Consider the following 23104-nt stretch of genomic DNA (forward strand, 5'->3'; position numbering starts at 1 on the left):
ACCAACATGTAGGAAGCGCAGAGGAAGAGATCCTATTATTTTAGCTGCCATTTCTTGAGGTAATGGCCTCAAGTTGTGCCAGGGAAGGTTTAGACTAGATATTAGGAAGCATTTCTTTACAGAACGGGTTGTTAGGCGTTGGAATGGGCTGCCCAGGGAGGTGGTGGAGTCCCCATCCCTGGAGGTGTTTAAGAGTCGGGTCAACATAGCGCTGAGGGATATGGTGGAGTTGGGAACTGTTAAGTTGGGTTAATGGTTGGACTGGATGATCTTCAAGGTCCCTTCCAACCTAGATGATTCTGTGATTCTTAGCTCTACTGTGCACCTGCCAGTAGAGCAGGCTGAGAAGCACCACCCTGCAGCCCAGCAGCAGGGCCAGCAGCTGCCCCAGCTCCTCTTCCCACCACGCCGTGCTCTTGCCCCCCTACTGCAGAAGCAGGGCAGTTCTCCAGCGCAGGTGCCGCAGCTTCTCCTTCCCAGAGGATGTTTTTGTGGGAAGGCCCCAGCTCATCCCATCTCAGCACTAACCATAACCACCGCTGCGGCCTCGCTGCAGCACAGGAGCGGGGTTTGGAGGGCTGTACTTAATAAGGACAGACCTCGCTGTGAGCTACGGCGCTCGGGGCGCGCCTGCCTGGCAGACCACGGCGCAGCAGGCCGCTCTGCCAGCGGCGGGGCAAACGCGGAGGCGCCGGCAGGGAGGGAGGGCCGGGGTTCGGGGGGCCGGGGCGGGCGCTGCCGGCGGAACGGGCCGAGGCGCTTGGCGGCGCCACCCCTACGGCCCCGCGGCGGGTTTGGCGCGCGCGCGCCGGGGGGCGGTGCCGGGGCGGCCACGCCCAGTGGCGGGGCGGGCGTTGGCGGGCTTAGCGCGCGCTGGCGGCGGGTTTGGCGCGCTTCCCGCCGAGGCCATGTCTCGCCAGAGCACCCTGCTCCGCTTCTTCCCCAAGGCCTCCCCGGCATCGCCCCGGGCGGCCGCACCGGCACCCGCTACACCGCAAGCCGGCGCGGGGATCCGCCGCCGCGCTCCGGGGGAGCAGAATGGCCGCGAGGCCGCCGCCAGCCCCGCCGGCGCGGCCAGCAACGGCGCAGCGGGCAGAGCTGCGGCCCGGCGCCAGGAGGCGGGGGACAAGGGCGGAGGGGACAGGGGCGGAGGGGACAAGAAGGGCGGAGGGGACGGCGCGGCCGCCAAGGCCCCCAGGTAACCGGCGCGGGGAGAGAAGGCCGCGGGAGCGCGGCCTGCGTGAGGGGCGGGAAGGGCAGCGCGCGCGGGCCGCCGCGGGAGGGGGGCGGGTACTACCGCCGGCGGCGTTAGAGCGGGACCCCTCAGGGCGCGGAAGAGCCGGTGTCCCGCCATCTCCCCGGCCGGCCGTTCCCCCCGGGAGACGGTGGCCGCCCGCCGCCGCCTGGGCCCGCCGGGGCCTTCCCGTCGCGGGGGGGGCTGCAGCCAGCCCCGCGCCTCCGGGCGCCTCACGCCGTGCTGGCCAGGGCCGGGGCCGGTTTGGAAGCGCCGCGGAAGGGGGGCGGGGGGAGGTGTGTGACCTCCCCTGAGCGGCATGTGGTGCTGCAGGCCGGCGGCCTTCTCCCCCAGCCGGGGTCTGGGGGGGCGGGATAACGCCGATGGCTGCGGAGAGGGGAGCTTATTTTTAGTTTTTCCTGGTTTGAAATACATGTTTTCACTAGTGCCTAAGTTTCCTTTCTGCTCTGTATCGTGTCGGTAATTGTGTCAGATGTCAGCTAGCTGCCTGTCACTGATTGTCTGGCCTACAGGAATACCCCTGTCATCAGTGGTAGAGTGTGGCAGTGGCTGGGTTGAAATCACCGGGGAGAAGGAGAGAGCAAATAAAAGCTGCATCGGGTGCTTTGCTGTGGAGACTGAGTATTTATTCATTTATTTTTTTGTAGCTTAAGGGTTTTTTGATGTTTTACTCATGCCCTGTTGAGAATTAGTCTCTACAGGAAAACTTGGTTATGCAGGTTGACAATTCATAATATGTAGTCTGCAATCCTTTTTTTTTAGTTAATGTCTGGTTGGACCCGGTTACTCTCTCCTCCTCCCTTAAGAAATCCACTAAGACTCTGGTTACAGGTGGCTCTAGATGGCCCAGCTTGAGCAGGGAGGTTGGACAAGATGACTTCCAGAGGTCCCTTCTGACCTCAGTCAGTCTTCTGTGACTATAAAGCTCTGTCTCTGTGGGATCCAGTAGAACTTGGAGGAGCAAATCCAAAAGATCGTTTAAGAAATGTACTGATGGTGATATAGAAGGACTGTATAATCCAGGTTCTGCCACCTAGGAGCCTTCCAAGACCTTCGGAGGGCAAGCTGCTTGGAAGCAGTGTGCAGTTACGTTTATGAAGAGAGCTGTTTTAAATGTTCATGTTCCTTAAACGATGCATCTGTTGTCTTTGCAGTGTCCCCTGTGAGTATTCTCCTGGTGACTTGGTCTGGGCCAAGATGGAAGGTTATCCTTGGTGGCCGTGTCTCATATACAACCATCCGACTGAGGGAACAATAGTCAGAGGAAAAGGAAAATCCACTCGTGTCCATGTACAGTTTTTTGATGACAGCCCTACAAGGGGTTGGGTCAGTATTAAATATCTGAGGCCGTATAAAGGTAAGAGATATAAATAAAACTTTCTGAAATGGAAATAAGTTTTTGGAAAGTTTTTCCAAAACTTGTTTTGGAAAAATAGGCATGGAGTATAGGGTATGGTATTCTCCATAGAGAATGAGCAGCAAAACCAACATTAGTATTGAGTGGGAAAGCATGTTTTGGACTTTGTAAGTTAAAGCAAGTTTTTGAGGGTTACAGGTGTGTTTGTGACTGTACAGTTCTTTAAACATAAAACACAGCCCTGTTGTTTAGATTAGAACACAAAGCTTCCTTATATTTTAAAGTTTTTTTCCTTTATTTCTCACATCAATATAAAAATCTAAAAAATAAATCCACCTTCAATTTTTAGCCCTCAAATCCTTAAAATATTAGGGATGTCAAACCAAATTTTTAAGCAGCTATTTGGGAACTGCAGTTTGTCCAGAATCAAAAGACTAAGTTCAGGATGTTAGGTAACTAAAATTAATTCTACTGTGGTGTTATTTCTTTTAAGCAATGCAGTACAGGTTTTTTTTAATAAAATATATAACTTGAGAATTCAGAGTGTTTGTTAGGGTAGTGCTTGTAGTTACAGAGCAGAGTTGGTGTTTGTCATCTTGAAGGAAATGACTTAGATAACTAATGAAAGATGTAATCGAGAATTAAAACAACATTTTGCATAATAAATCTTGCCTTATTAATAATCATGATCTGTTTTCCCCTTGTCTTATAATAAAAAAAACTGTAAGTCATTGGCTGTAAGTTGTCACATGTAAATCATGTTGCTGTAAACTGTCGTCTTGTTAATCAAACAAGTGCTTTGGGTGTAATACAGCATTTTTGATACACTGTAGGATTTGCTTATGTCAGTGAAACAAATGAATTTAAACAGTTTCTTCCTTTTTACAAGTCAAGAGTTCTATCTCATGTGATCACGTGGTCATCTTTTTTTGGCTTGTTTATACCTAAATGTACTGCACTTAAGCCATAGTAAGTTTTAAATTAAAATGATATTGTTACTACCATAAGCATTAGCATAACTTAACACAAGTGAATTGGTCCATAGTTTATATGTATCTTTCCTGAAGGTATTTTAAAAGAATCAAATACATTTTAACAGCTTGCAGTTGCACTTAGCAGCAAATGCAGGTAAGGAGAATTGATCTGCTTACCAAAAGAAAATTGCAGATAAATAAGAAGTGTTAAAAATGTTTAAGCACAGAAACACTGGTCTATCTACCAGAAACGTGGTTAATGCAGAACAGAGTAAAAATATTTAAAATGCTTTGCTTTTGAATTCAGACAAAAAACATCTGTGTATACAAAGTAAGAGTGTTGGAGTTTTGGGGTAAGAAAATGGAGAAGTTTCTTACATAGTGTTGTTGTTTGTAACTGAATAAATATTAGACATCACAGGCTAGATTTCTAACAGTTGGGTGTGCAAGAAGTGGAGTTACTTACAAGTTGGTTAGGTGAATATGCAGGTGTTGCACACTTGAGTATGCAGTGAAATTATATGATGAGATTCTTCTTCTGCCATTGTTAAATTGTCAATATTAAATGCAAAATATTTTTAGATTGTCTCACTGCATTTGCAAAACTAAAATGGAGATCAGGTTTGTTAAAGTGTTGCATTTGTGCTGTAGGAGCAGCTACTTGTAATCCATGCTTTGCTACTGCGAGCAGAAAGAAATGAGTGTGAGAAAGAACTCTGGCTCATTTCTGAGATCGTTGGCCTCCTACAAATCAGCTGCCTTTTGTCCACCATTGACTTAGAGCTGAAGCTTCAGTTAATAGCAATGTATGAGGGGATTCACAAGAGCCGGTGTAAGGACCTATTCAAGCAGATCCTGCTGTTGTATGCAGCCAGCTAAACGTACAAGAGCAGAAAAAGGAATCACCCTTCCCCATCTATAGCGTACTCTTGTGTCCCCCTTCTTTCTTTCCCCGAGTTGAATATATAATATGTTATATATACCATTCATTTCTTGAGCATGGCATTAGGAGAATCTCAGCATCTTTGGGGACCCTTTCTAGAAATGGGTGTGTAAGTTGGTTGACTTTGGTGTTGTGTTTATGTACGGTTAGTGGAAGGAAGAAAGAGGATGAGGGATGGTGCAGTTATTAATAGTAGGCTTTGCTTGATACCCTGCAGTGTCAGGGTAAATTGCCAGCGTGACTGATGATCAGCTAATCTGGCTAATCGGTTGGTGTTGGGTCTGGACGCCTTGCTGCACTTACAGGAGCAGTTTGAACGGCCAGCAGAGCTTTAGCCAAGAGGTCTTTGTCATGGGTGACTGCCCATGACTTGAAGATAACTTCATGGTTGAACTTACCAATCACTGCTAAAATAGCCTTGTGGTCTCAGTCAGGCCTGCTGCTCTGCTAGTATAAAGCGCTGCTTTTCAATAGGAACCATAGTTAGTGTGAGGGTGTTTAGAGCTTAGTTTAGAAGTATTCAGATGTGGTAGTGAGTTACAGAAATAGAAGCAATTCTTCAAGCGTTTATGTACTAGGCAGGCATTACATTTGTGACTGTTTAGACTTTCTCTAGGGGTAGTTTATCAGGCAGAATGAGTGATGGGCTGCAGGATTTAAGACTTTGTGGGAATGACTGGTAACAACACAATGTTAGGTAATTATACTAGTCTTGAATACATTTAAAAGTGAAGTATGAACACTAACTTAAAGGACGGGCTAAATGCTAGACTAACTTCAGTTTCTGAAAAATTATTCATGGTTTTACAGGTTCATCAGATGGGGAGACGCTGAAGGGAGGTATGTTTTACAGTACAAAGCCTGAAATTAAAAGAGCCATGGTGCTAGCAGATGATGCAATGAGTAAAGATAAAACTAAGCGGCTTGAACTGGCAGTATGCAGTGAACCTTCAGACACAGAGGAGGAGGAAGAGGAGGAAATGGAGGTAAAATTTTTCTTACTTGCCCTCATTTTCAGAAATAGTGCTAGAACCTAGAAGCTCTCTCTTGGAACTAAGCATGGAATATCCTGCAGTTCTCTGGTACAGTAATCACAGTTTATCTGCTTTTTTAATCATGCATGCATATCCATATGTCTCTTTTTGTACTGCTTCTGTGTTGTCAGGTCATACGCTGATCTTACCTTTTCTAGTTGGAGAGACAAGTCTAAGATCTCTCTGGTGTTCTGTGTACTAGGGACTGACCCCAAAACTAACTTAACTTCTCTAAATCTCTTCACCGATCACTCCCTGGGTAACCCAGGTGACCCACTTTCTCACTCATAAAGTACTTTTTTTCTGGTGCATCTTTTAATCTTCTCTGTCTACTATTCATATTCCAAGTTCCCCTAAGTTCAATCTGGTTTTAATTTGTCATAATATAGACATTTCTAACTTTCTGAGTATTCATCTTAAGGTTTTAAATCAGATTTTTGGAGCCTACCTTCATCTTGTAGAGTAGCACTAAAATACAAATTCTTGTACTGTTAACACCAATCTGTTGGTGGGGTAACTAAAAAGAGGTATTGTATTGTATTCATGTTGTATTGCGAATGATTCAAATATTATTACAGTACCACCATATGCATTGAAATAGATTTCTTTGGAAAGGAATGGTATGAGGAAGCTGTCAGTGGGATTGTGGTTGTACTTACCTCCTCTCTCAGCATGGCCCATCTACTCTTTCTCCAGTGTGACATTGCCCTGAGGGTCAGGTGCCACTCCAGGCATTGTGTTATGTTCGTGGCAACAGTGCAGTGGGCACTGGCACTTTGTACTCACTACAGTTCTTCCACTGCTGTTTTTCTCCAGCACTAGAGCTGGAATTCTTAAAAATTTCAGGCTGAAAAGGCAAATAATGGAGTTTCTTTTCTTCCTCCTAGATGTGCACAATCTTCTTGTAGGTTACTATAAGGTAGTATGTTTGTAAGTGGAAATAGGTAGTTAACTCAAAAAACCCCCCCAAAAAACCCAACAAAAAAACCCCAAAACCCCAAAAAAACACCAACCCAAACAACAAAACTGTCCACAAAAAACCATGGACAAAACTCATATAGGCTAGTACTGAAAGGCTGCAAAACCCAGTCACATTTCTGACATAGGTCAGTAGAAAAAAATTAGAGAGTTAGCTTATGGAGGTATTTCTCCTTTGTGCTGTATTTCATATATCATAATGCCTTTTGTCCACTTTAAGTGTTTTGTTCATCAGCATCACTTATGCAAAGTAATGAATGAGGCTGTAAAGAATACAAATAGGAGAAATTATGCTACTGGCCGGTAGTAGTTCGTTATCCAGAAAAAAACTAAAATCTGTGAAGGTAAATGGAATTGGATGTGGCTCTACTGCCTCTTGCTTGAAGTATCATTGCTACTGCATTGTTGCACATTTTTGTGCTTTTTGCAGCAGTGATACTTTACTTTGTAGCCAGAATTTTCTATAGGTAAAATAATCTATTTTTCCAGCAGATGAGTGAAAGTGCCTCAGGCAACAGTGATGACTGCAATAGTGAGGAGGATGTGAAGAGTAACAAGCGAGTAATGAGCAGGGAAAGTGCCATAAAAGCCAAGAGAAGAAGAGTGTTGGATTCTGACAGTGATCATGATGGCTCTGACGTAGAGTTCAAGCCTGATGTGAAAGAAGCAGCAAGCAGTGAGGAAGCTAGTAGTGGGGTGGATGAAAATGAATCTACTGACACAGAGACAGACACAGAGAGTGTTGCAGAAAGTCCCATAAAAGTCCCTTCTAAACGAAAGAGAAGAGAGATAAACAAGCCTGCTAAAAGGAGTAGCTTAGAAAATGAATGTTCTGAAACGCCCAAAAGAGCAGCAACGGTTTCTTTAGAAGCCAAGTCTAAGCTGACATCATTTGCAGCACCTGAAAGTTTTGAATCTCAAGCAAATGCTTGCAGTGGAGGCATCAGCGGCTTCGCAGCATGGGAACATGAAAAGCTTGATTGGCTGCAGGAAGGGAAAAAGAAAGATGCGCACAGGAAACGGCAGGGTGACCCTGATTATGACCCGTGTACTCTGTATGTACCCGAGGACTATCTCAACAAGTGTACACCAGGAATGCGGAGGTGGTGGCAGCTGAAAAGTCAAAACTTTGATGCTGTGATTTTCTACAAAGTTGGAAAATTCTATGAGTTGTATCACATGGATGCAGTCACTGGCGTAAATGAGCTGGGCCTGATCTTTATGAAAGGTACTTGGGCCCATTCAGGTTTTCCAGAAACTGCATTTGGCAGATTCTCTGATGTTCTAGTGCAGAAGGGCTACAAGGTAGCGCGTGTTGAGCAAACGGAAACTCCCGAAATGATGGAAACGCGCTGCAAGTCAATGGCTCACCCAACAAAATTTGACAGGGTCGTGCGGCGAGAAATATGCAGAATCATCACCAAAGGAACTCAGACTTACAGCGTTCTGGACTGTGATCCCTCCGAGAACCATAACAAATACCTTCTGTGCGTTAAGGAAAAAGAAGACTCTGCTGGACAACGTGTTTATGGGGTCTGCTTTGTTGACACGTCAGTGGGGAAGTTTTACGTCGGCCAGTTCTCAGACGACCGGCACTGTTCGAGGTTTAGGACTTTAGTAGCACATTACATGCCTGTGCAGGTACTGTATGAGAAGGGGAACCTCTCTGTGGACACACAGAAGATACTAAAGGGCTCGCTTGTTTCTTGCATTCAGGAAGGGCTGATCTCTGGTTCCCAGTTCTGGAATGCATCTAAAACACTAAAAGTCCTTCTTGAAGAAGGATATTTCAAGGAGAAACAGAACTCTGAAAATGGATGTTCTCTGCCCTCTGTAATCAACTCTCTGACGTCGGAGAGCGACTCGCTGGGATTAACTCCTGGTGAAAACAGTGAATTAGCTTTGTCAGCTCTTGGGGGATGTGTCTTCTATCTCAAAAAATGTCTGATTGATCAGGAGCTGTTATCGCTGGCAAACTTCGAGGAGTATGTCCCTGTGGATATTGATACTGCAAAGACTACGAGTTCAAGTAGTTTCTTTGCCAAAACTGGCCAGCGGATGGTGCTGGATGGAGTCACCCTGATGAACTTGGAAGTCCTGCAGAATGGAACCAATAGAACCACAGAAGGCACTTTGTTGGAAAGGATTGATTCTTGTTGTACGCCATTTGGGAAGCGACTCCTGAAACAGTGGCTCTGTGCTCCGCTTTGTAATCCTAAATCCATCAACGATCGTTTAGATGCTGTTGAAGATCTTCTGGCAGTGCCAGATAAAATGTCTGAAGTTAGTGAGCACCTGAAGAAACTTCCTGACCTTGAAAGGTTGCTCAGCAAAATTCACAGTATTGGGTCGCCACTTAAAAGTCAGAACCATCCTGACAGCAGGGCCATCTTTTATGAAGAAGTTAAATACAGCAAAAAAAAAATTGCTGACTTTTTGTCTGCACTGGAGGGGTTTAAAGTAATGAATGAAATTGTTGATGTCATGGAAGAAGTTGCCAGTGACTTCAAATCTAAAGTCCTTAAGCAGCTAGTGACCCGCAAAGCCAAAAATCCCGATGGCCGCTTCCCAGACTTGAGTGCAGAGCTTAAAAGATGGGATACTGCTTTTGATCATAACCAGGCTCGAAAGACAGGAGTGATTACTCCAAAGGCGGGTTTTGACCCCGATTATGATAAAGCACTACAGGATATTAAAGCTGTTGAGGAAGATCTTCACAAGTACCTGGATAAGCAGCGCAAACTGCTTGGATTCAAATCCGTGCTGTACTGGGGGGCAGGCAAAAACCGATACCAAATGGAAATACCGGAAAGTGCAATATCACGTAATTTGCCTGAGGAATACGAGTTGAAGTCATCCAGGAAGGGATATAAACGTTACTGGACCAAGGAGATTGAGAAGATGCTGGCTGCAATGGTTAATGCTGAAGAGCGCAGAGATGCAGCACTAAAAGACTGTATGAGGCGTTTGTTTTACAACTTCGACAAAAATAGCAAAGACTGGCAGACAGCTGTGGAGTGCATTGCTGTGTTAGGTAAGAGGTTTTCTTCATTTTGACATAGACTAAAAACACTTTTGTACAGTAAATAATGAAGTCTGATCTGGGTAAGCAAAAAAGGCTTGTTGCCAGCTCTTAATTTGTAGTTTAAAAACTCTTGATTGTGATAACAACATTGATAATTAACAGTGATCACCTGTTTCCTTCCTGTCAGTAAATGGCAAGAACAGTTGCTGGGTCTTGGTGTTTGCAAGCTCTTTCTTCATTCCTGTTGTGTGATTGTATGTGTGCAGCTGAGTTTCTCACAGTTCAGCGTAGCCTGGTGTGTCTCACTGCTGCTGGGATTCTCGTGTATGGATTAATAGCTTCTTATTAAATGAAGGCAGTGATGCAGATGGAGGTATAAAAATCGTAACCTGCTAGTCACCTCCCTTCCATCTGAGCAGGCTGCTTTCTCAGCAGCCTTTAAAAATAAAAAAGTGGTCATCGTCTTGAAGAAGATAACTCTAGTAGGAAGACTTCCCCAAATCTTCCTTAAATTTCTGGGGTAGAAGTCTCCTGTAGTCCCTTTTCAGGGCTGGCATACTCTTGTACTGTGAATTTGCTGCTAGCGTGAGGCACTCTGGGATGTCTTTGTTCCAGGGAAAAATGACAGCACTCTCTGAATGCCACTGGGGCAGAAAAGGGAGGACAGGCAGGCAGCGGGTGTTGTCTAGGAACGGATTCTCTGAGTGGGCTGGGAGAGCTGGGGAGCTGTCACGTTAGCTTCACCACAGTACTAGGGCAAGTACTGAACTGATTTTCAGTACAGCGGGAGCCAGCGTTGTACATAAAGTCCCTAAAATCACATAACGTGGTCTCATTTTGTAGGTAATCAGCTTTTAGAACCTTAGAACTAGGCTAATTGAGGGGGGTTGTGCTGCTGCTTTCTGCTAGGCCAACAAAATTTTAATATTTATATAAATTTATTCTGGAAACTTTAAAGCAGTATTACGATTCTGAACAAAGTAATTCACTGTCACAGAAACTGATTCCCTCCTTTACTTATTTTGTTCCAAATTAAAAACCAATGCACGAAAATAATTTATACGTGTACATTACAAAAATAGCTTTTGAAGTGAAATTATGTGGATTTTAAGGACTTCTAAACTAAAAACTAGAGGGGAAGATTTTTAAACTGACATCAGTAGAAATCTGGAATGAAATGGGAAAGCCATTGTGAATATCCCCACCTTTCACTTGTTCTTCTGGAGTACTTCTTGGGTGTTTCTGTTAACAGGAAAATGGAATGGAAATGGAAAATTGTGTTTACAAAATTACTATTCAATGAGTAAAAAGCATTCCAGTGAATGAATAAAGAAAGGTGAAAGCGTGACTTACTGGAATTTCTCTTAATTTTATAGATGTCTTGATGTCCCTTGCTAACTACAGTCAAGATGGTGATGGACCACTGTGCCGACCTGTAATTCTACTGCCTGTGGATAGTGCTCCTCCCTTCCTGGAACTTAAAAATTCACGCCATCCATGCATTACAAAAACTTTCTTTGGGGATGATTTTATTCCTAATGACATCGTGATAGGCAGCAAAGATGAAGATAGCAGTAGTGAAGCTTCCTGTGTGTTAGTAACTGGCCCGAATATGGGTGGCAAATCTACGCTCATGAGACAGGTGATTAACTATCTACATAAGACCGAATGTGCCAGAGTGCCTCTGTGTTTTGCATAAAGGGATTACATGAGGAGGTCCCAGCAGTGGTCTTCAGGGTGTGCAGCACAATACAGCGATTACACCGTAAAGACAAAATAGAATCTGGTAGAAAACGCCCGTGTTTAGATAGTAGACTTTCTACTTTCACTTCCTTTAGTGAGGAGTAAGTTTTGTTTCTCTTAGGAGAGGTGGTTGGGGAAAAAGTCATAGAGGATCTTTTATGTTTTTCAAGTGGGCTTATCCAGGACTTGGCATCATCTGGCAAAAGACGCTTCTGCAGGTTGAACGAGATGAAAATAGAGAACAGCAGCAACTGGGAAAGCAACAGGGAGTTTGCTTTATAAACACTGCTTGCTGTGATAACTTGTATTTTGAAGGCTTTCAGAGTAGTTTAGTCCTACTTGAGATTATGATGCTGCAGCCTGGAGCTGTTAAAACAGTGGGAAGCTTTATGTACTCTAGTCTTTGTTTTAGGGGAAATAAAGTTTCATTCCCTCGTTCTCTGTGTGGAACCGAAGCTCCAAGCACATAGTAAAAATTTAAATGTTTTAATGTTTGTTCTGCAGGCTGGTCTCCTGGTTATAATGGCTCAACTGGGATGCTACGTACCTGCTGAAGTCTGCAGGCTTACACCGATTGACAGAGTATTTACGAGGCTTGGTGCCTCAGACAGAATTATGTCAGGTGAGTTTCTGAAATCCAGCTGTCCAAAGTGCCTTTGCCACCGAGTGAGTTTCTTTTCTTGCTTTGAGTGGCAAGCTGGAAAGGGATGATGGGCTGTTGATTTTGCAGGGAAAACTGGGCAACTAATTTGTTGTCTCTCATTGTTCAGAGTAGAAACAATATTGTGGTTACACTTGTTTGATATGCTTGCCCTCCATTATTTTTGACTGACATGTAGGATCACTTTTTAATGAATTTTAATATCCAGCCTTCCAGCTGGATCCCAGTCAGAGGAATACCTTTCTGGATATTGTACAGCTGATCGTGTTCTACTTACACATGTATCTAAGTGTTCTCGAACAGGACAGTGATGTTCAGGTAGCTGTTGTAGGGAGTTGTTTTTGTACCTTCTTGCAGGGAGGTCCCTTGTTTCCATCAGAATGTCTGCGTTATCTCTGAAATCTGATGTTGTCAGACGATGAAGAGAGGCAGGCTTCCATCTTGGAAGCAGTAGTTGACAATTCTTGCAGTATTTTGTGTCTTCCATGGAGAGGAAGACAGAAGGGGATGATGAGACCACTGGAATGGGAAAGTCTGCCTGTGGTAGTAGGCAAAGTGTCATGGGGCTAGAAAAACAGTATTTTTTGTGGTAAGAAGAGTGGTATCACAGCTCATTTAAGGAGGGTGCAGATTTTCTGTGATCTTTCTGCTGAAAAATGTGGGTCAGTGAATATGAAAGGAGTTAGGCCTACTGAACTTGTTGCACATAAGGAATTTGGAAGTGAATCATTCTGAGTTCTTAATTAAAAATGTTTACTCTTCCCCAAATCAAGGCTTTTTTTTTGCAGCTAGAGAATTTTATTAAGGCTTTCTTTACCCAGCTATTTTCCATTTTGTTTAATTTCAGTACAAAAAGAAATCTTTAGAATGGAAGAGTACTTAAGTGCTTATGGTAGAAATAAACTGCCCTTTCTGCAAGAGAGAGGTGGTCTAGCATTTACAACTTTTTTTTCTATCAGATGAGAGCTATTCTTTTCTCTTCCAAATATGTGCACAAATGTTTTAACATTTCACATCATGAGGCTGAATGCTGCACAGCAGAACTAGCTTTGAAATCTGTTCTTGATGCGTTAGTTTCCACACTGTGTAGAAATGAAAGCACAGCGGAAGTTGTTCCGTGGCACTCACTTTGTAATGGATGTCAGTAGGACTTTTATGAAGTAAATTTTAAGTAGTATCATTTTTAGATTGCCTATGTAATTTTAGGGGTTTATTTTCTAAAGTCAATAAATGGTTATTCCTAAACATTGTTAAAAACATATTCAATCCTGGGTATTTCTCTAAAAAAATGCGTAAAAGCAGGATTGCTGAACACTGCTTAATAACTGATGTTGAAAAACTTATGGCAGGGCACAGCAGTGCTCATGCAGCCTGAGTACAGGAAGTAAATACTTGCCTGCTCTGAAATTACTTTAATTGCTGCTGCACGTGATTATTTGGAATGGACCCTACAAAGAACTAACAAATCTGGACTTTACACATGTGGATTTATCGTCTGCAAGGGTCTGAATAGTTGTGTACTTCTGCTTGTAAACTGCTAAAAAACAATTTCAGGTCTCTTATTATTTGGGTTGCTGGAACTCCTTAAGATGTTCAGTCCTTAGCAGCAGTGTATTTCATCATATTTCACTCGAGTACATATGAGTACAGCCTTAGTTATCTGAATAATTCATTACCTTATGACATCAACAACCAAAGCAGCATGTCTAGTCTTTTAGTCTTTTTTAAGATTTTTCTGCTTGCTTTTTCACACTGAAAAGCCACATACCTTAGGCCTGCCTTGTGCATTTAAGAGCAAGAAGGGGCAAAAGATTCTCCCCATCTTGTATCCTTTGTGCCTTTCTTTTGTCCAGCTGGTACATGTGACCAGTGCTATTAAAAGTCGACAGATAAGGCAGCCTAAAACTTAATTGTACTTGTGCCCATGCCTGTTCTCTTGAGGAACCAAAACCTGCTTTTTCTGGCAAATGGAGGGGCAAAAGCTTTATGGTTTTGTTCATCTTTGGTTTGCTGTCAAGTTTCATTCTAGCTTCACCAAGACTCTAGTGTAGATTAAATGGGGGTTTAGTTGTGGTTTTAGGATCTTGGACTACTTTATGGCTTTTCTTTTGTCATTTCTTTTAAAGGTGAAAGTACCTTCTTTGTTGAATTGAGTGAGACTTCCAGCATTCTCCAGCATGCAACAGAGCATTCCCTTGTTCTTGTGGATGAACTGGGTAATTAGTCTATTTTGAAATAGATGGAAATTAAATGTAAGATTAAAGACTAGCTCTAAGGTTGTGCTGTCTTAAGTGGTAACTTAAGTGCGCAGGGGCAGCTTTATTGTGATGCTCCTAACGTCGAACTGGGCAGTACCTATGTAATTCTCTTTAAACATGTATCTCTTCGGTGTCCTGGGAACTAATACACCACATCCCACCCCCCAATCGTTATTACCCTATTTCTAGCTGAGTTTTCCTGCTTTCCTTTGATAATTACTTGCAGCAATTCTCAAGAGAGCAGAAATGTCTTTTTCTGCAGTGCAGAAGAGAATGCAGTTGTTACGGGGCAAATACTCAGGTCCTTTCACACTGATGCTGGTGGCTCTCGCTGACAAACAGCAGTGAGTAATCTTCCACACAGTGAGGAGGGAGAAAAAACAAACAATATAAACTGATGCATCGCATTTGTCTTTAGAAAAGCATCTTTGCTTCTGTTTGTTAATCTTAACAATTAAGGGGGTGTCCTATCTTCAGTAGCGAGTAAGCTATGGATTGAGTTTACTTTGCCACTTTTGGTTCCCAGTATGCCAAAGCTTCTCCCTTTCTCTTCCAGGCAGAGGCACAGCTACTTTTGATGGAACAGCTATAGCGAGTGCAGTTGTGAGAGAACTCGCAGAGAAAATCAAGTGTCGGACTCTGTTCTCCACACACTACCATTCGCTGGTGGAGGATTACTCGCACACCGCGGCTGTGCGGCTTGGCCACATGGTAGGTGTGACAGGGTTTTGCCTCGTGGCTGGCACATCTCACGCTGCGTGAGGTGTCCTGAGAAAAGGATGGGATGTTTCATGCATTTATGAGTCTGTAGCATTACATACACTGACTTGTAACTTACTCTTTCTAGGCATGTATGGTTGAAAATGAGAGTGAAGATCCAAGCCAGGAAACCATTACATTCCTGTATAAGTTCATTGAAGGCGCGTGTCCAAAGAGCTACGGCTTCAATGCAGCAAGACTTGCTAATATTCCAGAGGAAGTTATTCAGAAGGGGCACAGAAAAGCAAAAGAGTTTGAAAAAATGACCATTTCACTGAGAATATTTAGGTAAGGCCCTGGTTTTTCATTTTTAACTTGCTTAGTAGGCATCCATTTTGAAATTTGGGCAGTGGCTTTTGCTCATAGTCTCACAGCAGAGGGGGCAGTTGCAACTATTTTTGCGAATACGAAACGTACTTCAGAAGCAGTGAGGGAGGGCTGCAAGAGGGCAGATATGATGACTAATGCAGTATTTTAAGCCTTGGGTTGCTGTGCTAGTCTCTAGGGCTAAGAGCTTCCTTCGCACAGAGGTGCTGGGCTGGCTGCGAGCTGAGCCACGCCGCAGGAATGCCCGAATCAGCCCCGTGCCCACCGGGGCTGGGGCAGTAGCCCTGGTTGCCCCCCGCGGCTGCCTCTGCTGGCAGCCTTCGCACCAGGCGTGAAGTGGCACCCACGGCTTCTAAAGCTGGGTGAGTAGCGGGAAGCTCAGGCTCTGCCCCTTGGTGTCCGTGTTCTGTAAAGCTGCCTTCCTTCCTCCCTCCCCTTAGGTACCTGTGCCTGGTGGTGGATGGTGCAACGAGGGAGGCAAACGCTGTGCAGAAACTTACCGCTATGATCAATCACCTTTAAGAACACAAGTGGTTTTGTGCTGGCGGTTTCTCAAGAAGGTGGTATCAGACACCGTTATGATCTAATAAACTTTATTTTTTAAAAATGACCATTTTTCCATTGTCTTTCCTAGGAAATTAAACCCTTTAATTCTTACCTACCCTCTACATAATGGTTATTGAGTACTCCACAATATATTAAGTCTAGATGTTATGGTACATGCATACACTTTCAGGCTGTTGATTACCCACTGTCACCAATACACATAAATGGAAAAAAGCTATGAAACTGTATAGGGCTGTATATATACTTGTCTCAGCTTCATTAGAGCAGGAAATTGCTGTGATTTCCAGCAGGTTATGTAAGTAATGTCCGGACTGTTCAAAAAAAACTATGAACAGAGTAAAATACAAGACTGTTTTGAGGAGACTTTCTACTGTGTACTTTAAAACATAGTAAAATTTCTTTCACAAAACTTAGTTACATGGGTACTTTGTTTTATAGTGCATTATAGTCTAGGAAGTCTCATTAAAACACTCGCTTTTTTTGTTAGGGTGGTTTGAGTACAGACTATTGCTGGGGCAGGGAAGGAGATTATTCTAACTTCAGAGGACACCAGAAAAATTGCTGGATATAATTTAAGATTAGTGTTTTCTCTTTCATAGAAAGAACGTACATACTGGGACATGAGTACAGTTACAGCAAGTCTAGGTGTGCTAACAAAACAGGACACATTCAAGTACAATAAGATTTTTTTGCTTGAAATTAGAAACAAACTACATGAGATTAAAGCATTAAAATCATATTTCTCAATCTGAATAAATGTTAAAAAAATCAAAAGAAATGCAGAAGTGCTAGCTCACATTTTTTACCATGTTACAAAAGCAATTGGTACCCATGTCCATAAAGGCAGCAACAAAGAATGCTGCTTGTCTACAGAATAGTACTACTGCAAATTGGACTGCGTTTCAATGCTACTTGTAAAAACACCAGCTTTCAGAAGTTGGTATCTGTACAAAATTGCAGCTTATTTTTCTTCACTTCTGTCCCTTCAAAGTCTTTGTTTACACAGTAATGCTAAAACGCCCAGTTCTGTTATCCTGAGTCAACATATTGCCACTTTCTTTTTTGGTAGGTTGAGCTCCATAGTGTCAACACCTCACACATCCGCTTTAATACAGTCTCTTTCTGCAGAAATGGGCAAGTATAACTTCCTCCAAAAAAAAAGTTTTAACAGTTATGATATTAGAATGGCAGGACTTTCTTTCTGAAAGGAATTCAGTTGTGCTGCAATGTATTAGATTCTATAGGTGGAGCAGAGTCATATAGTGTATCTGTATCATGTGTAGGCTCTCCAGCAAGCGTACAGGGATTAGACAGTGTTCCAGCACCACAGTCACAGAAAAACCTACAAAGAGAGAGAGCTCTTTAGTTTCTACTTGACTTGCGTTATCACAGTCGCTCAACAGACTTGTTGGAAACATACCTATCATGTCTAATGAATTCTACGTCATGTCCTTGATGGCACTTCTTAATGCAGTTCACACAGATGGCATTGCGGTCCGTGGTGTTACAGGTGTGACATCTGCAGCGAAACGCGTCGCGTTAGGCGGGAATCAAACGGAGGAGCTGAGTAAAGGGCTGGGGAGGGCGTAGGGGCAGAACAGCACTAAAGAAAGGACGTGCATAGGACTCTAAAACTTGGGAGTTTTACGTGAACTTGGATTTCATGGCATACTTTTGGTTGCTTGTTTCAAAAAAGCAGTTCTGCTGTATAACCCTTTAGGCTCAGGTTCACAGTAGCGATACATTTTCCTTGAGCCCCCAGAAAATTCAAGACCCAGGGAACTTGTTTAATCCTCTTCTGTTGCAAGTGAGGAAGAGCACACATTTGTGTGTTAACAGACATACCGCAACTGTTTTAGGGGTCTTGCTAAAGGAGAAATTGTGTTTTCAACTGTATGGAGGTGACAGAAAAGAACCTGTTACCTGTAGAAGTCGTGCATCGGATAGCTGGTGTAACTTGATATCTTATATAAACACTGGCCTCTACTGACAGCTTTTTCTATGGCATCTTGATTGTTCATTATTTTGTTGTCTGTTGGGAAGAAAAAAAAGCCAAGAACTAATCACACCTGGATCGATGCCTTTTTTTTCTTGAGGTGTTAAAGTGAAGCCCCCTCCCACCCCCAGCCTTTTTAAGGGCTAAACCCGTTACGAAGTCAGTTCTACTCCTGCATTTTAGTTTTGGCATTTAAGCGTATCAAATCCTCAATGCCAGATGCCCAGAAAGTGCAGTGCACTCCTCGGACCAGAAAAACTGTTCCCCTTTGCATGCGCTTCATGAAATACCTGATAAGTCTTCATTTAACTATTCTCTGTGAACAAATGGTTAGAGAAACAAGCCTTTCTATCAGGCTTAAGTTTTCTGTTGAGAAGTCTGAAACCCAGATGTCTGAAAGCCTCTTGTCTACCAGAAGGACTTTTGCACATCCCTTAGAAAGCAGAAAAGCATAGCCTTTCCCCCGGGGGAGTTTAAGAATAAGGCACTTGTCAACACAACAGAAGTGGGAATTAGGTCTGACCACCTCCAGCATTTGAAAGATGTGTCCGAGGCATGGCGGATTTGATAATCCTCTCTGTTACTCAGCTACTACATCTTCTGTCAAGTCCCAAAGGACACCTCAAAACTCATTTGGTGGGCTCTCAGTAGCGCCACAGCACTGACTGATGCCGTCAGTAAGCTGTGAAGCAGGGAGCCAGAGCTTGTGTTTTAAGTGGTGTAAAGAATATACAGGAAAAGGCCTAACAAGTACAGCCAAGCAGGTAAAAATTCTGCAAACTGAACCTTTTTCATCTAGAGTAACCTGCTGGAGCTGGCTGGCATTCAAACCACCGCTCCACTCTCCTCCAAGAGGATCTTGTCTCACACACACTTCCCCACTATACATGGAAATTTTATGTACGTAAATTGTTTCTATCTTCTGACAAAAGTGATTCGGGATTGTGACTATTCATGCTTGTAGATCCTAAAAGCCAGGTTAGGCATGTTTCTTTACTGACACTTGTTTTCAGATCTATGACAAAAGACTTTGCATTATACTAACTTAGAATTGATTGGAATTTGAGGTGGGCCAAAGACCAGTAACCAGTTCAGAAACAATTCTGAGACAGAAGAGCTAATAACAGAGTTTTAGTATGACAGGAAAACCATAAATTACCTTTGAAAATGTCTGGCTGTCTAAAAATCTAAGATACCTTAGCTTGGCTTATTACCTTCAGTTGAAACTCTTAGTTTTTGTAACACTGTTTGTAACTCTGAGTCACAACTCAGCTTAAGGTGGTACCAAATCTGAGCCAAAAATGGAAAAAATGGTACGATAAACCCAAAACCCAGCACCAAATAAAAAAATGCCAAGTGAACAAACACAACCAATGAGGACTCAGGCTCACCTTTCATTGTGACATTGACACCAGATGCTAGAAATAAACCTCCAAAGCGGTTGTTGAAAATCTGATTGCCTTCTAATGTCGCAGTTGCATGATTTGTTATTTCAATACCTTTATTGGGTCAGGGGAACAAAGGAGAGAAAAGAAAGTGGGAAAGTTAAATCCTTAGTGATTGTGCATTTGTACCTCTCTCAATGATCTATAGTTTGTTCATTTTTTAAACCATCATAAACTCAGGGGAAAAAAGGAAAATGACATAGCTAGAAATTGCACTGTAATTTGCTATAAAACTGAGGTTCAAATACTTCTGCTGAATCCTTTCAAAGAGCTACAGCTGGCATGCATGGTTTCTGGCAGTAACAATACACTATTAGTTTATCTGATAATAAAATGGTACTATGATCATGTATTTTCAAGGGGGATATGATTTTTGGGTGCTTAAAGCTGTCATCTTCACGTATATTTGAAAGTTCTTGTGCACATACCTTACCCTTTTAAAAATAGCTTTTAAAAAAAGTTCTCAAGATGGGCACCTAAAATTCATTTCTTTACATCTTAGCTTTTATCAGTAACCCGTGTCTTCCAAGTCATTTGTCCAGGACTGCTCTTGACAGCAACCTATCCTTCCCCCCCACCACACTGAAACAACACCTTTAGAGGCTCTTCTCAGAAAACTTGCTTCTTCTGAAAGAAAGATGGGAGAAAACTCAAGAATGCAATTTTAGTTGAAATGGAATGCAAGACGTATGGAACTGTGATCATTAAACAGTAAATTGCACAAAAATCACTATTAAACATTCTTCATCTCTTTTGAAGTAAGAAATGCTAATTTTAATAATTTTTCAAGCTTGTGGAGTGAGAAAGTTGAACTTGAGATGGAATTCAAATCTCTTTAAGGTATATTTGCTCTGTTTCCTATGTTTCAAAGCAGTGATAAAATATTCAAACCAGCATCCAGCAGATCAATATGCCTTAGACAACTTCATCAATTACTTCTAAAACAAAATAATGAAAAAGTATTTCACAAAAAAATGAGAAGGCAGAACACGTGTTGTTTCTCAACATGCTAGTAATTCCAGAGACTGCTGTAAAGATATCCTGACTACAGTTCTGAATTCTCAAATGATTTCTAGAATACACAGAAGGATAATCTCTGTTAAAATGTCTAAATACTGTGGGGTAAAGAAACTGTGTTAGGTTTGTGAAGAGCTTATTCTAAGCTCTAACTCTTCAAAATTTGATTTGAACACCACAAACCTGCAGCAAAGCCATCGAATATTCGATTTTTCCTTAGCACAGGGTGGCTATTGGTGCTGATAAGAACACCGGCTTGAGCGTTCCTGAAGATATCGTTCTCTTCCAGAAGACCTATGACAGACCAAACATGACATCCGAGCTTGTTAACTTTTCATTACCTGTAATCATGCTGTGAAATATTTTCAAAATATCCCATGTACCATCATCCTGCTAATTCCATTCATTTGGGGAATACCCACCAACACCACTGAAATTAATGACGCAAGTTTAACGTAATTCTCCATGTATGATCACGTAAGTGTATTTTTTCAGTGTACAGAATAGAATTTGGGATCGTATGCACCAGTACAGTAAACTCTTATTTTTGAGGAAACACTAAGTCTTTTCACTTTCCAATTTTTCTTCAATTTTTCTGACATCTTTCTGTTCTTGTCTTCTACAATGAGCAGCTTGCCAAAGCAAAGCTTAACTTGCATTTTTGTTAGTGCAGGACAGGATTACTTTAAAATGCTTAACTTAAAATTAAAGCTCATTCACAGCAAGTGATTATCTACAAAATATCAGAAGCCGATAACAGGACACACAACAGTCAGGTGATTTCAGAGAAGGACCACTTCTAAATCTACAAGTATACAAGAGACTCCTTAAGGATCTGTCTTTTTTTTTCCCCCCCAAATCTTTGACACTGGCAGAACCTGAACTGTTCAGATGCATGATACTGGCTACGTGACTTGAATTCAATACCGTCTTTCAGTCAAATGGCAAAGCTTAACAAAAGCAGATGGGATAAAAGGACTGTCCTAAGCAGCAATCTAACAGTTGTCTTGGATGAGATTAATTACCTCTCTGCCTCCCACAGATTTCAGTATTACTGATGTAATTAAGGCTAAAAAGCATCAGTCTATGTTCGTTATAACTATTTTATTACTTCAGAAGACAAGAGCTAGTTTTCTAAAGAGCACTTTCAAAAGAACACTGCTTAATCTGAAATTAAACTCTTATCCAGAATATTCAGTATATGCCAGTAAGGGAAAAAACTACCTCTTCCCCCATTAAATATACAGATGCCTCCATCTCTTCCATCATGGATTTTATTTCTTCTTAGTGTAGGATTACTGTCTGTTTTAATCCATACACCAGCCATTGCATTATCAAAAATTTCATTGTCTTCTATAAATCCAAGCCCTAAAATTGAAGGAAGGGTGGAAAAAAATAAAATCAAAAAGGATAATAAACGGGAAGAGATAATATTGCAGAACATAAACAACTCCGGATAAACTTGAGAAACAAACCTACCAGAATTATAGACAAGAATACCACCATTCTGACCACCCCAGATCTTGTTGCGTCTAATTTTGGGGTTGCTTCCAGTTCTAGAGAGAAATATAAACAAAGAATTCATTTAAAAGAGTTTACTATCTCTCAAGGCCAAATGTTTAAAACACCTCTACAGAAGCACCCCATAGATCTCACTGCTTAAAAATCTTACTAAGACACATTTATTTCCAAACATGCAAACATATTTTGGCTTTACTGACTTCAGGGGCCACATATTCTAGTCAATATCCAGGTTGTATTAGTAACAACTTTCTTGTAGGTTGATGCAGAGGATATTCAGACATACTGAATTTCAAAAAAAGTTATTTTTAGAAACAGAGTGACAAGAACAGTCAAAAAGACACAAAAGAGCACAAAACAAGCTATGTCTGTTTTGACATAAGATACATTTTACCTTATCTGAACCCCTGAGTACATGTGATTATAGATGTCATTGTCTTCTAACACGCCATGTCCATTGTCATAAAAATAAACTCCAACCTAACATATCAAGAATTAAATTATTAGTTCCAAAGTAATGAAGTATAAAAACACAGAAGAACTTTCTTCTCTATGGCCTCCTTGTGACCACAGAGTAAAAACTCACTTGTTTCCCACTGTGTATTCTGTTTCTCCTCAAGACTGGAGTGCTCCCTGTTGTCACCCAGACTCCAGCCAAAGTATTGCTGTAAACTTCGTTTTCCTCAATCACACCTTGTCCTTTTTCATGCTAAATACAAGACAATTTAAGAGTTGAGAAAACCTGCTAACTGCCAGTACTGTTTCTCTGGCTGTACCCATCCCTCCCCAACACGGCTTCTTTACCATAGCAAAGTAATTCTTTTCTATCTGAGTATGTATTTTCGCTTTTTATTTTACTTTTAAATAACAGGACATCATGATTTTGCATGTTTGCCATGAAACGAAAAACACTGCATGTACATCATTATGTTTCAAGGCTTTGCAGTAGTATTTGCACATCTCTGCTAGCTGTTGGTAGAAGAGGTACCTCCCCAGTGCCATGCAATCAGATGAAAGCGGTGGCACCTGGCACTTAAACCAACACCAGCCCTGTCCACTCGACTGACAAAAAATTGGCATGTCCCTTAGGGTAACTATCTTTACCACGTGTTTGTGCATAAAAGTAAAGCAACAGTATCCTTGGTCAGGGTAAGCTGTTCTGGTTAGATTTACAGAATGAACAGATGAAGCTGCACACTCGCAGCATTAGCTGAATCTTAGGTAACTTCTGGCAGAAAGATACA

General features: G+C 42.2%; 2 protein-coding genes across 5 annotated transcripts in view; one reads left to right on the plus strand and one right to left on the minus strand.

The window, feature by feature from the left end:
* Positions 1-884: 884 nt before the first annotated feature.
* MSH6 (mutS homolog 6) lies at positions 885-15924 on the plus strand. 2 transcript variants are annotated; one of them, XM_074863938.1, is made up of 10 exons: positions 885-1198; positions 2410-2612; positions 5340-5515; positions 7031-9575; positions 10943-11208; positions 11814-11931; positions 14097-14186; positions 14785-14939; positions 15076-15275; positions 15755-15924. In XM_074863938.1, the coding sequence occupies exons 1-10, from the start codon at positions 909-911 to the stop codon at positions 15834-15836; spliced, it is 4125 nt and encodes a 1374-aa protein (XP_074720039.1). In that variant the 5' UTR covers positions 885-908; the 3' UTR covers positions 15837-15924. The 2 variants fall into 2 exon arrangements, with proteins under 2 accessions (XP_074720039.1, XP_074720040.1); XM_074863939.1 differs by having other exon boundaries at positions 7034-9575.
* The window catches only part of FBXO11 (F-box protein 11), a 78900-nt gene continuing 71686 nt past the window's right edge, over positions 15891-23104 (minus strand). For all 3 annotated transcript variants that reach the window (XM_074863940.1, XM_074863943.1, XM_074863941.1), the window contains exons 15-23: positions 22447-22569; positions 22255-22340; positions 21819-21895; positions 21564-21707; positions 20523-20633; positions 19269-19376; positions 17805-17913; positions 17302-17400; positions 15891-17223 (exon numbers count right to left, since the gene is read on the minus strand). In XM_074863940.1, the coding sequence (XP_074720041.1) occupies positions 17094-17223; positions 17302-17400; positions 17805-17913; positions 19269-19376; positions 20523-20633; positions 21564-21707; positions 21819-21895; positions 22255-22340; positions 22447-22569 (987 nt within the window). In that variant the 3' untranslated portion in view covers positions 15891-17093. The remainder of the gene's footprint in view (positions 17224-17301; positions 17401-17804; positions 17914-19268; positions 19377-20522; positions 20634-21563; positions 21708-21818; positions 21896-22254; positions 22341-22446; positions 22570-23104) is intronic.

The sequence above is a fragment of the Strix uralensis genome, chromosome 3 (assembly GCF_047716275.1).
Source record: "Strix uralensis isolate ZFMK-TIS-50842 chromosome 3, bStrUra1, whole genome shotgun sequence".
NCBI classification, from domain to species: Eukaryota; Metazoa; Chordata; class Aves; order Strigiformes; family Strigidae; genus Strix; species Strix uralensis.

Coding starts and splice junctions, on each gene's coding strand:
- MSH6 (XM_074863938.1), top strand. CDS start 909: ATGTCTCGCCAGAGCACCCTGCTCCGCTTCTTCCCCAAGGCCTCCCCG. Junction 2,613..5,339: donor ATATCTGAGGCCGTATAAAG/GTAAGAGATATA, acceptor ATGGTTTTACAG/GTTCATCAGATGGGGAGACG. Junction 15,276..15,754: donor ATTTCACTGAGAATATTTAG/GTAAGGCCCTGG, acceptor CCCTCCCCTTAG/GTACCTGTGCCTGGTGGTGG.